This window comes from Scyliorhinus canicula, chromosome 15 (assembly GCF_902713615.1).
Source record: "Scyliorhinus canicula chromosome 15, sScyCan1.1, whole genome shotgun sequence".
NCBI classification, from domain to species: domain Eukaryota; kingdom Metazoa; phylum Chordata; class Chondrichthyes; order Carcharhiniformes; family Scyliorhinidae; genus Scyliorhinus; species Scyliorhinus canicula.
The window spans coordinates 101431153-101445150 of record NC_052160.1 but is presented as its reverse complement, the minus strand read 5'-3'; the positions used below and the strand labels follow the sequence as shown (position 1 = coordinate 101445150).

Below are 13998 nucleotides of genomic sequence, written 5' to 3'. Positions count from 1 at the left end.
ATGAAAGCAAGGCAAACATACCCTACATATATCCTGCATCTACTCACTTTGAAGGTTACTCATGTTTAAGACCTCTCACTCCTCTGTTAAATTATGATTTCTTTTCAAAACAGTTTCAAATTCTCCACTCTGCTGCTCCAAACCACAGGGTCCACTAGTGCAGGAGCTTGAACTATGCCCAACGTCCACCTGCACTCTGAAAAAAGCTTCACTATTTTGTACATAGGAACACAGGAATTGCTAGTCAGATGAGGACCATAGCCCATAATGTAGCAGAATATACTGATGGGATATGCTAATGTATAATATAGATGATGGTGTACCACTGATATCAATCAAACAGTCATATTTTAAGATTTTCTCTCAAGAGGGTTGGAAAACATGCCTAGCCCATAACCTCTTTCGAGTACTACTAATAAACAAATGATATGCAGATACCAGAGTATGTCTACATTCTGCTTACTAGCCAAGTAACATGCCTAGGGTACACAGATAGAGGGACCATCTGCCAACATATCTGGTTTGTTTTTACCATTCTGATTATCATAGATACGATAATAGAATTGCTGACGAATCGCAGCAGCCAGTCGCTTAGCAATGATTAAACAACAGATCGAGACATGAGGCATGGAAAGCTTTGGAAATTATAGTATCGAAGTCACCTCTCAAACATGTCATACCTATCGTAAGTCATGTCTCAAGTTATGTGCATGTACGATGTTCCATTTTGAATTTTAAACATATAACATCTTTTCACTTTCACAATATATATCACTTTATCCTCTAAAAAGCAATTGGTTACAGTCATTCTCTCCATCAGAATGAGAAAATGAGCAAATCATAATGATTTGGAACAATATAAAATAAGACTGTTATCTTTGCAAGCCTAAAGCAGGCAGGGACAGGAGAAGACAGCAATCATTGTTTAACATAAAATAATAAAATCATTGTTTAACTGTGTAAAGTTTCTTAATGGCTGATGAAGATTCATCAGAAAACCTTAATAACCTCAACACTCAACGTCTCATTGAATTTGACCCAGAAACAAGTGGATAAGTACACTTCCAGTTTATCAACAGAAATGCTAATGTTCGTTCCAAACCAGGACCCTCAAATGTAACACTGGGTAGGTGATGAGCCTGGAGTGGGTATATGATTCTTCACATTGTTTGGTACCCAAATGCACCTGATGCAATTCAAGACTCCAAGGTCCTCAATGTCAGGACAGCACAGTAGCACAGTGGTTAGCACAGTTGCTTCACAGCTCCAGGATCCCAGGTTCGATTCCCAGGTTGGGTCACTGTCTGTACAGAGACTGCATGTTCTCTCCGTGTCTGCGTGGGTTTCTTCCGGGTGCTCCGGTTTCCTCCCACAGTCCAAAGATGTGCAGGTTAGGTGGATTGGCCATGATAAATTGCCCTTAGTGTCCAAAAAAGGGTTAGGTGGGGTTACTGGGATAGGGTAGAGGTGTGGGCTTGGGTGGGTGCTCTTTCCAGGGGCTGGTGCAGACTTGATGGGCCAAATGGCCTCCTCCTGCACTATAAATTCTATGATTCTATGCCAGTGAAAAAAAGAATACAAGCATCTGAGAAGTGAAATAAAGAGAAACAATCCAAACAAAAGCTTTAATTAGCTAACAATGATCACTTTGAACTGCTGGGTTAGAGAGTCAACTGGCTATTAATTATACACAACAGATCTCAGTGGTAATAATCAGGTACCGACTCTCATTAACAAAGAATAAGCCCTTGAATTCAATTCACAATTTGTGACCAGAACTGTTCCTGTAATTAGATAAATAATAATAAACACACCTTATGTCCACTCATAGAATCATAATATCCAATGCAGAAGGAGGTCATTCGGCCCATCGAGTCTGCACCAGCCCATGGAAAGAGCACCCTACCCAAGCCCACAACTCCACCCTACCCCCGTAACCCAGTAACCCCATCTAACCTTTTTGGACATTAAGGGCCATTTAGCGTAGCCAGTCCACCTAACATGCACATCTTTGGTCTGTGGGACGAAACCAGAGCAAACCCACACAGACTCGGGGAGAAAGTGCAAACTCCACATAGACAGTCATCCGAGGCCGGAATTGAACCTGGGACCCTGGCGCTGTGAGGCAGCAGTGCTAACCATTCTGTCACCCCGAGGTAGTGAAATTAATCAAAATGCAAAACGAACAATGGGAAAGTAAGGGGAGCGAATAGAAGTACAGAAGAGGAATTTTATTCTCACGTAAACATTGGCTGTGAGTTCAATTTAGTAGGGCAGGGCCAATATTACACTATGAAAATTCTTGAAACCTCTACTTTTATTATCGTAATATTGTTTACTCCAGCATCCCAGTATTCACATCTGTTTATGACCCTCACGAATAAAGGGACTTGCTGACCTTCTCCACAGCACATGGTTTATGGCTGCCTCGCCAGTACCTGTGTCTTTCCGTAATAGCACAACTCAACATAGAATTTATAGCTTTCTCACTCATTCAGAAACTATCTAACTCATCCTTTGGTGAAAATAAATTATAAAACATTTCCGAGATTTAAGGAACATAAACAATAATAGACAACTTGCCTTCATCATTCTTGGGACAAAGGGCAGACGGGTCAACTAAAGAGCAGCAAAATAACGACAGAACTACCGCATTAGGGTTAACAACTGGGGCTCAATGGTGAAGTCAGCATATGAACTGCCCCCTGCAGGCTTCACTGACGCTTGCACTATCAGCTAAATGGAAGCTGACAATTATTTGTTAAGGGCTGCTTCTGAGTCATCTTTATGTAGAGACAACCAGAAAAGCGTGCTGGAAATGGAGGGAGTTTCCTTTAAATATCCCAACTATTTATCACTTTTTTTGGCATGGAAGTAAAGGTTGCAAGGGAGATTTCGAAACTTTTTTGTGTTCACTTAGTACGGCTTGATATTGTAAATCAGCACCAAGTTCCAAATGATAGCAGTCTACCTTCAATTGGTTAAATCAATTGGTTACATTTTTTGCTTGAGCTGCAATTGTGAGCAAACTCCAGAGATGTAACAAATGGTCACTGAAAAGTGTTAACCACCGAATTGAAGTCTCCCAGTAAAATGTCTCCATAAATGCTGTTTGGCATTGCATCTTCAGTCATGCCGAGATATCCGGAACCAGCTTCAAATAGACAGTTTAAAATCAATCAGAAAAATAGTGTGTTTTAAAGAATTGATTGAAGTGATGCTCAATAGCTATGTCAACTGGGACACGAGTGACAAAGCCTTAATTAGTTAAGCTTCTGACCTTCAGATGAGGGACGATATATTACAAACATAGCTGTGCTTTCTCTTTATATGTCGAGGTGTTCATCCTCTCAGTTGTATGTCAAAATCCTCAAGCATGTCACTAGATTTATTTTTAAACTTCATATCCAAAATCAAGAGAGACAAACGCAAAAATCTTTTGAAAGAGCGATGACGAGCTTATAAGTGAATCAGGATGCTAACAGGTTGCTTTTAAAGACTAAATTATGAGATTTCCCTTATTTTTTGAAGACCGATTACAACACTGACAGCACACACCTTGGTCAAAGCTGCCACTCGCTGTGCAAGCTCGGCCTCCACCTCGGGCAAGGTCTCGGCCTTCCTCATCGTCTGTTGCAGCTTTTGCTCAGCCAGCTCAAACAATTCCTGGATATGTCGATTCTTCTCTTCGCTCTTTATGAAAGAGAACAGCAAGGTGTCGTAAATGCATGTGTGCCACACTAACATTCATTCTGCTGACAGATGTTCCAACATTTCCATTTCCCTTTCTGCAAAAACCGTAGGAAGCACTTAGCAACAAACCACAACCCGCATTCTGCCAACCACCTGGGCCAGTTTCTTAAACTAGTATCGAGATCAAGCATTTGCATCAGTTCATTCTAAAGTTAATAATTGCACATCAAGCGTTCAAGACTACTCCACTACATAGAGAGAGAGCATTGTTTCGATTCAGGTCGTTCTTCTTGTGCACAGAACTAAAACAAGCATTTGTTTTTGTTCAGTTATATCCTGAACCATTTGCTCCTTATTTCTTTCCGCTGTCCTCCTCTCTGCAACATGCATCATCTTCTGTTGAGACCAGGACTAGAAACCTTCCCTTCAGTACTAGCGAATGTCCCTATTTAAATATGTGTGGTGATCTGTTGAGTCAGTTGGACTCCAATTTTCACTCGTTTCCCTCAAGAGAATCACCAAGGTCTCCCCTCTGCTTCAAGATCTGGGTGAGATATAGATGTCAAAGGAAAAGAATAATTGCAAGAGTGAAACTGCGCCACATGCAACATTCAGCTCGCATGCCCCACCTCCAGCTCTCTGAACTCATCTCTTTTTATTCCATTTGAAGATGGAAGGCAAAAAAAAAGAATGACCATTCAAACGAGAGGTCCTATAACTTGCATTATTTGCATTTTAAACATCTGAGTAAATTTTGAACATAAGAAAAATATGGGAGAGCTTGTGCTATTTATATACGATGAGCATTTTACCATCATTTGCATTTCATCACTAGAAATAGATGAAGGCCATATTAAATTAAGTTAGTCAATTAATTTATTATACATTGAAAAACAGTAAGCATTAAATCCTGCAGCGCAACTTGACGTTATTAAATTCTGCATCTTGTCTAATAATTTGAAATGACTGACGGTGATAAAGCTCACAGCGGAAAGCAAAGTATAACACTTCACATTTCACAGAATCCTATGTGTAGAGGGAGGCCATTTGGCCCATCGAGTCTGCACCGATCCTCCAAAACAGCATCCTACCCAGCCCTCCACCCTATTCCCGCAACCCCAACTAACCTGCACATCTTTGGACACTAAAGAGGAAATTTAGCATGGCCAATTCACCTAACCTGTACATTTTTAGACTGTGGAAGGAAACCGGAGCACCCAGAGCAAACCCGCACAGACACAGGGAGAACGGCAAACTTCACGCAGTCACCTAAGGCAGGAATTGAACCCGGGTCCCATGCCGCCCCATTTACGTTTGCAGAGGAAAATATATCTAAATGATTACAAAAGTATGGTTTATTCTGTCAGTTGTTTCATGTAGCACAGTGGTTAGCATTGTCGCTTCACAGCTCCAGGGTCCCAGGTTCGATTCCCGGCTTGGGTCACTGTCTATGCGGAGTCTGCACGTTCTCCCTGTGTCTGCGTGGGTTTCCTCTGGGTGCTCCGGTTTCCTCCCACAGTCCAAAGACGTGCAGGTTAGGTGGATTGGCCATGATAAATTGCCCTTCGTGTCCAAAGGGGTGGGGTTGCTGGGTTACGGGTATGGGGCAGAGTTCTGGGCTTAAATGGGGTGCTCTTTTCAAGGCCGGTGCAGGCTCGATGGGCCTCCTTCTGCACTGTCAATTCTATGTTCAATGTTTGTTCTCTAATTATTGTTCTTTTCAACTGAAGGCTGATAATTTTTGACAATGACACCTTGGGTTTTAATTCCTACCTACTTATAGGATAATGAAATGTACATATGCGCCTTAAGTACCAATGGGACAACTGATATTTGTCCTTTGTCTGGGTTGTTATGAATAAAAAGTAGTCTGGGACCAGACAGATCCACTCAACACCATTTTCAAGTGCTTTTCAGGAGGAAGCAGAAAGGGACAATTGGAGCAGAAGGAATTAGTGATCTAAATGTCGACAGGGCAGGACAGTGATCCATATCAATAAGACGACATAGCGGTGGAGCTTTCTCATTCTCAGCTGAACATGAGGGACAACCTTTTTAAATCAAACATAAATCACATTCAAAAACAAGCACAATCACATTAAAAACCACCTTGTACCAATGTGCACTTTCCAGAAATACCATATGATCGAAAAATACAATATTCCTGTCAACATATTAAAGAAAATGAGCAGTATGGTAATGCCAGCCAAGTGACATTGGAAAGATTTAAGTCACACCATTGGCTGGATTTTGTGTCACTGACTCAACATTCCCCAGTTTGCTGCCCTATTCATCATGGAGATTTATGTGGAACAGCACTGGTGTGGAGGCCTGATGTTTATAAATGCAGTTGCCTAATCAGGCCGGTGTTACACAAGGTGAGTGTACTAATTCGTCGCAGCAGGATATAGGATCAAATCAGTGATTTATCATAGAGTGTGCTTCCAATCTTCAGCAAGCGATTGGGGGAGACAAGGGGAGAAGGTGCATGGGAATTAGGCAAACACTTTTTCATTGAGGGGTAGAACCCGGCTTGCCCGTGGACACAATCGCTGTCAAGCAAGCCCCCTCTGCTTTGAAGACTGAGCGGTAATGAGGTAGAAGAAACATATAAAAGTGGAACAAGGGGGAATAGAAATAAAAATCTTGGAATAATAGACTGCCTCCGGGCTCCATCTGTAAATGAACCATAATCTCTTTCAGTGCTTGCGTATTATAACATCATCATCTGCTTAGCAAACTCTTTTTATTCATACAGCAATCCTTGAATGTTTCCCTGAAAACATGACAAATGGTCGGAGTGACTGTCATTTTAGATTGCCAATTGGAAACAGAAAAGCCAAAAACATAGCTCCTACATCCACATTAACTGATTTATCACCTAAAACATTTTACCTGGCGGTGCAGAGACTCTTTATTTGCAAGCTCATTTTCAAGTTTGTCGTTAAGGTCATGCACTGACGTGGATTCTCTTTGTGCAGCTAAATATCGCTTTTCAAGTGTTGTAATTCTTTCCTCCATGTCTTCCTTCTGTGCCATTGCCTAAAGTCAACAAAAGAGTGTGTTAAATTAATACTCGGATACAACAAAGCTCTACTTAATCTTAGTTCAGTTAGGAACATAGAACATAGAACAGTACAGCACAGAACAGGCCCTTCGGCCCTCGCTGTTGTACCGAGCAATGATCACCCTACTCAAACCCACGTATCCACCCTATACCCATAACCCAACAACCCTCCCCCCTTAACCTTACTTTTAAGGACACTACGGGCAATTTAGCACGGCCAATCCACCTAACCCGCACATCTTTGGACTGTGGGAGGAAACCGGAGCGCCCGGAGGAAACCCACGCACACACGGGGAGGACGTGCAGACTCCGCACAGACAGTGACCCAGCCAGGAACCGAACCTGGGACCCTGGAGCTGTGAAGCATTTATGCTAACCACCATGCTACCGTGCTGCCCCAACGCATTCACTTCTGGCCAGAAGGTTGTGCATTTACACCCTCGAGTCAAACCTGGCACGTCAGTGCATAACTGTATTATCTGAGGTATTATCAGGTGGATATTAAAAACTCCAAAAGTATCATACAAAGAAGAGCTGGAGAATTTCCCCAGTCCCTGAACCAATGCTATCCCTCAATCAATACCACTAAAAACAGGCAAACTGGTAACTTTGCTCTTGGAGATCTCGCTATGCATTTGTCTGCATAACAACTAGACACGCGCTTCAAAAGAAATAAAACCTTATTGGCTGTGAAACAGTTAGGGATATTCTGAAATGATCAAATTCTTTACGAGGTTTAACACGGTGATTCAGAATCAATAAAGCTCCCGAAAACACTTAGTCCAACTGAAAAGTTATGCCAATCACTCCAAAGTGATTTTAATTGTTTTGGTGTCAAGGCTGAGAAAATGAAATACAAATACTCTCACCAACAACAGTTAAATCACATGGCAATGTCTTCATCCAGCAGGGTGAACAGTTCAACTCAATCAAACCTCAACACCTGTTAAGTTTTTGCTTCCTGTCATGGGGAGCTATGACCCAAAGCACCAATGATAATTCCTGGTATTCAAATGGTGAGTGTAAGTCTGACATAGACTGTCAAGCAACTAGTCCATGTTTGGGCTAAATAGGCACTCAGCTTCGAGCATGCCCATAGCTGAAAGGCAACATCAGTAGAATTTGGCACTATTCGAATTTGTGTGTCAGGTGTAGCAAGATTGTAAAATGCTTATGATTTCTCAAAACCTAAAGGACAGAGGAAATATTGGCCCACGTCAAGCTCCTGATGTCAGCTTCGTTTTCATAAATTTAACCTGGGTGCCATAGAAGTTGTTCAACAGAAATTATTTTGGATAGTGGAATAATTGTTGGGCTGCGCTCATGCATTCTGATCAAAGAATTGCTTTTGGCAGAGGCACAGGCGAAAGGATCCTTCCTGTTCCCATGGTGGAGCAAGAAGGGCAATAAGCAAAAGCAAGGGTCAAGAAAAATCGGAGTTACAGTGTTCAAACCTTCAAGATCACTAAGAATGCCAAATTTGAACTCACTATCTGAAAATTCTTCCCCACAGAAATTCTTCCCCAACAGGACTGTCACTCTTTGGGTATGGGAATGGTGTTCCCAATAAATGTAGTAGGTAAATAATTGTAATGGGTAGATTAAAATACCCAATACCTGTTAGTAACTAATGGCAGCCACATTAAACATCATTAACATGAAGTAAAGGATATATATGGGACAAACATCTGTCAAAGCAGAAGTTTTAATAATTTTGTGACCCTACTGGCATTGGTACTAAGGAAAAGTTCTCAATCATAAATTGTCGCAGGTTCCACAAATAATAACGTGAAAAATCTTCACACTGAAGATTCTGGATATTCAAAACAGTAGATCAACCAGGCCAATTAAAATACTGCAAACAGTTGTAACATTTTGTTAACATTTCAGATGAAAACATACATTTTTTTTCTTCAAAGAAGACGACGACAAGAACATTTTCAGGTTATTAGCATTTAAATCATTTGAACAGGATCAAACCGTACCTCCCTAATGTCTCTCTGGTACTTGCTGTTCATCTCCTCTGATCTGATCAGATCTTTCCTGGCAGTATCCAGGTCTTCCTCCAGCTCCGCCACTCGAGCCGATAGCGTGGACAGGCGATCTTTCATCTGTGTCACCTCAAAGTTCTGCTTCTCCAGTAGCTCCTGCATCTCCACAACCTGGCTAACCTCATCGTTGGGATCGATGGAGCCATTTGAAAGCCTCTGCAATATTAATGACAGCACAGCAGAAATTATGTCCGTGGGATTCGACATGGATTCAAAATAGTGGACTATGATAATGAAGAGATATCATTGTGAATATGAAAGTGAAACATCATCCAATAAAATTTGCGTAATACTGACAATGATCAACTCAGGTATATTTAAATGGCCTTGACTGACAAGCAGGCTCCCAATTCATGTTCAAATACAAACTGATCTACTCTGTAGGCATGTAAACTGTGACCATCACAGGGAGGAACATTCAATGTCACCCGGTCACAAACAGCACAAAGTAGAGTTAACAAGACTTCACTTAACAGCAAAATGTGTTAGAATATTGTTCAACTTGCACGAACTTCAAAAAAACCTAACCACATTTGTAAGATTTTTGATTGATAAATATAAATCTTAAATGTCTCACCAGAAAGCTTATGTTCCTGTTTACTGAATGCTAATGTTGTATTTTGAGGCAAAAGTATCCAATGTGGTCGACCGAGAGACTGAAGTATCTGTGCCTGTTCCAGAAAAGGCAAGGATACTGGCCCGAACTGATTTTTTACCTTCTGGGAGCAAAGTGCTTTTTCTCCTCCTGCCTGTTGGGGTTGTCTTCAGCCAGTGCAAGTGAAACACCTCCATTCAGTCTGCAAGCATGACCCAAACATCCGGTGGCCTGTCATCTTAATTCTCCACCTCGTTCTCATGCTGACATCTCTTCATTGGCTCGGTGAAGCTCAACGTAAGCTCGAGGAGCAACACCTTTCTTTTCTGCTCGGACTCAACATTTTTCAGACCATAATCTCTGGCCTATTTTACTTTATTTACTTTGCATTTTTCAGCTTTGCTCTTATTTTTGCTTTCAGTCAGCAACACACCAGCTTTAGGCAGTTCTTTTCTTGGCCCATCGCCATTCACTTTAACCTTGGAAGGCTAATTATTCTGCCAATCTGTCTTCCACCCTATGACCGGCCTTCCCCTTGTCCTCACTCGGCCCTTTCATCTCTGAACTTCTCCCAGTTCTGATGAAAGGTTACAGACCTTAAACATTCACTCTGTTTCTCTGGCCACGGTGTTTCTGAGTATTGCCAGCATTTCTGATTTTTTAAATTTCAGATAAAATGTGGGAACTCATTTAAATACTCACTTCTTAACTTGCTGGCAAAGGCCAATAATAGATTTTCACATGGCTGACCTGGCCAGAACATCCTCCTAAAAACAGTAAAGACTCTTGTCCAGACTATTAAAGCCACAAATCTGCATGTATCACTCCCTGTTGGTGGTGAGCCCACCCTGCAGTATGAACAGGACAGATTCAGGGCAAAGAAAAATCATGATTAAACTATATAAATTTGATGGCTCTGTATGTTCTATAAATGCAGCACAGCTTGGTGAGCGTTGGTGACAGTGTGGGGGGTGGGCGTGCGGAGGGGTCAGAATTTCACTTTCAAGTCTGAACCTCACAGGTAACCGGGGGAGTTTCTCAATCATACCTCTCAGTGGTTGGCAGTGTAGTTGCAGTCGAGGGATTAGTTGTGTCATGAACCTGCCTGGAGACAGCAGTAGACAGTATTCAAAAGGGACTCAATTGGTATGCGTCACTCCTGGTAACGAGTTTAGACAATAATCAAATGTGAATAGCTTAAGGCCGAGAAACAAATTATAGCTGATAGGGAAGGTCCATGAGATATACATATGTTAATGAATAGTCAAGAAAGTTGATAGGGGCAGACAGCTGAATACACAGAAGCCCTAATCAAAGAATGACAAAAGTACAATTGCCCAGACTCTGAAAAGCCATAGGAGGCATTTACCATCTAGCAGTCTCAGAAAATGGACAGGCCAGATTCCAGCCAAGCCTGAAGGCCACTTAAATACCAAACAAGCTTCTAAGTCTTAGAGCCAAGGCAGTGCAGAAAACCTTTGTAACAGCACTTTAAAAAGATCTTCGCTGGACCAGGAAAAAGGTAGCTCCCAGGTTTGAGTACCATCCCTGTATTGTGTGATAACTATAGCTGGTTATTCAATTTGGATTTTGTTTCGGGAACAGGGAAGTTTTACAGCGTTCAGGTATCCTAGGTTTATTTGATAATAAGCAGTACGTTCTGTGGAAAACGTGTGCATTTCCTAATTCTTATGTCTTAACTGCGTGAGAGTAGAGTAGCCTGGTTTGTGTGTATTTGTCTTTTCTCCACTTTAATAAATAGTCTTTACTAATTGTTAGATGATGACTGGGCTATTTATTCTCACTGGGTTTCACACCAAAATAACACAAAACTATACACGACCCCCCTCCCCCCCCCCCCCCCCCCCCCCAAAACGAACCGGTGTTCCAAGTTGGGATGCCCTCGCAGATAACATCAGTGTGCTTTGTGACAGTTGTTAAAGGCATTCTTTTATGTAGATGTCAAGGGCTGTGAATTTATTCCGTAATCTGGGAGAAAAAGCAAAACTTTCAGTACAGGGGGTTTGAGAAAAGTAAGAGAACACTTCAGCAAAAGAGGCAAGACAAAACCAGGTACAAAATGCCTGAGGAGATATCCGTACTCAGGCATCTGCATCCAATTGTTGGCAAGAGGGAACTATTGATGTCAGTAGGACCGGATGAGAAGGTAAAACATTTCAATACCCCCGAGTGTATTTTCAAACCTAGATAATCACTTATTTGAAAATAGAACCATAGAATGGTTACAACGCAGGAGGCCGTTCAGCCCATTGTGTCTGTGCTGGCACTCTTGAGAACAACCCAGCTAGTTCCATTCGCCTGCCTTTTCCCCGTAATCCTGTGAGCATTTTCTCTTCAGATAATCATCTAATTATTTTTTTAAAGTCGTAATTGAATCGACTGTCACCACCCTCTCGAGGTCTGCCACTCCAGGTCCCAATAATGCGCCAAATAAAAAGGTTGTCTCTCATGCCATGTCCAGCTTCAAGAATCTCCCCATGTAGCTGAAATCTCTCACCGCGAGTACCATTCTCGTAATCTTCCCTGCACCTTCTCTCGGCCTTCACATCACGCCCATAGTGTGGTGTCCAGAATTGGCCACAATCTCCAGTTGAGGCCAAACTAATGTTTTATAAAAGTTAACCATAATTTAGATTGTTTGGAGACTTGGGCGGAGAGATGGCGAATGGAGTTTAATCCGGGCAAATGTGAGGTAATGCATTTTGGAAGGTCTAATACAGGTGGGGAATATACAGTGAATGGTTGAACCCTCAAGAGTATTGACAGTCAGAGAGATCGAGGTGTACAGGTCCACAGGTCACTGAAAGGGGCAACACAGGTGGAGAAGGTAATCAAGAAGGCATATGGCTTGCTTGCCTTCATTGGCTGGGGCATTGAGTACAAAAATTGGCAAGTCATGTTGCGACTGTGTAGAACCTTAGTTAGGCCACACTAGGAGTATAGTGTTCAATTCTGGTCGCCACACTACCAGAAGTATGTGGAAACTTTAGAGAAGGTGCAAAAGAGATTTACCAGGGTGTTGCCTGGTATGGAGGGCATTAGCTATGAGGAGAGGTTGAATAAACTTGGTTTGTTCTCACTGGAACGACGGAAGTTGAGGGGCAACCTGTTAGAGGTCTACAAAATTATGAGGGGCATAGACAGAGTAGATAGTCAGAGGCTTATTCCCAGGGTACAGGGGTCAATTACTAGGAGGCACAGGTTTAAGGTGTGAGGGGCAAGGTTTAGAGTAGATGTTCGAGGCAAGTTTTTTTTACACAGAGGATAGTGGGTGCCTGGAGCTCGCTGCCGGAGGAGGTGGTGGAAGCAGGGACGATAGTGATGTTTAAGGGGCATCTTGACAAATACATGAATAGGATGGGAATAGAGGGATATGGACCCCGGAAGTGTAGAAAATATTTGTTTAGACGGGCAGCATGGTCGGCGCAGGCTTGGGGGGCCGAAGGGTCTGCTCCTGTGCTGTACTTTTCTTTGTTCTTTGTATAATTTCCTTGCTTTTGTACTTCATGGGCAGAATTTAAAAGTGGTGGGAGCACCTTCAAATGAATTATTTTCACACTGGAGTGCTCCTTATCCTTTTCCATAGTTAACCTAAACATTTTGGATACAATGACCACTGTCCCCTAAACATTCCCTCCTAATACGTGACCCACCTTGCCCCACTTCATTCCCCAGAACCAGATCCATTAATGCCTCCTTTCTTCTTGGACTGGGAATCTATTAATCGAGCAAATTCTCGCGAGTACACTTCAAAACTCTTCTCCCTCTCTGCCCTTCGCACTATTATTCGTATTCCAGAATAAATACATTCCTCAATACAATTACTCTCTAGTTTCCCTGAAAAATTGTTCCTCTGTATCTTTTCCACTAGCTGATGGCTGATATAATACAGTAATCAGTGTAATAGTACCTCTGTTGTTTTGTTCCTCCAACCAAATAGATTCTGCCCCGGAGGAGATTGTCTCTCTCTAGCACTATTCTATTTGTCTTAATCAACACTGACACTCCTCTTCCGTTTGTTCCTTCTCCAAAGTGCCTGAACATTTTGTATCCAGCCACATTTAATACCCAGTCTTGTCCTCTTCAGTCACGTCTTCACTATTGCCATTTGGTTGCTGCCTGAAGGACCTCTTTCAACATCGTTGGTACCAATATGGACCACAACTTCTGGTTGTTCACTCTGCCCTCTCAGAGAGTTCTGAAACTGCTCAGTGACCTGCCTGACCCTGACACTAGTGAAGCAACATGCCATTCTCGATTCACAGCCTTGGCCACAGAAACACCTGTCTGCTCCCTTAACTATGGAATCCCCTGCCACTATTGCTTTTCCAAACTTCTTCCTGCCTCATGAACAGCTGTATTGCCATGGACATGGCTTCAACTGGCCTCCCTGGGCGAACCATCACTCTCACCAGTACCATTTTTCTCCTGGATGAATTTCTAACACTTTAGCATTTATGAAAATTAGTAGCTCCATTCAAGACTCAAAGCTACAAAATAAGAGTCCAAAATAGAACAATGGCAAACATACAATGTACATAGTCTTCTTTTAACATCGCTGAATTAAAAAC

The 13998-nt window shown here is 42.2% G+C and overlaps 1 protein-coding gene across 6 annotated transcripts in view; it reads right to left on the bottom strand.

Annotated features, from left to right (window-relative positions):
- The window catches only part of LOC119978229 (liprin-alpha-2-like), a 768706-nt gene that overhangs the window by 128246 nt on the left and 626462 nt on the right, over nucleotides 1-13998 (bottom strand). For all 6 annotated transcript variants that reach the window (XM_038819687.1, XM_038819682.1, XM_038819685.1 and 3 more), the window contains 3 exons: nucleotides 8746-8967; nucleotides 6589-6735; nucleotides 3559-3693 (listed from right to left, as the gene is read on the bottom strand). In XM_038819687.1, the coding sequence (XP_038675615.1) occupies nucleotides 3559-3693; nucleotides 6589-6735; nucleotides 8746-8967 (504 nt within the window). The remainder of the gene's footprint in view (nucleotides 1-3558; nucleotides 3694-6588; nucleotides 6736-8745; nucleotides 8968-13998) is intronic.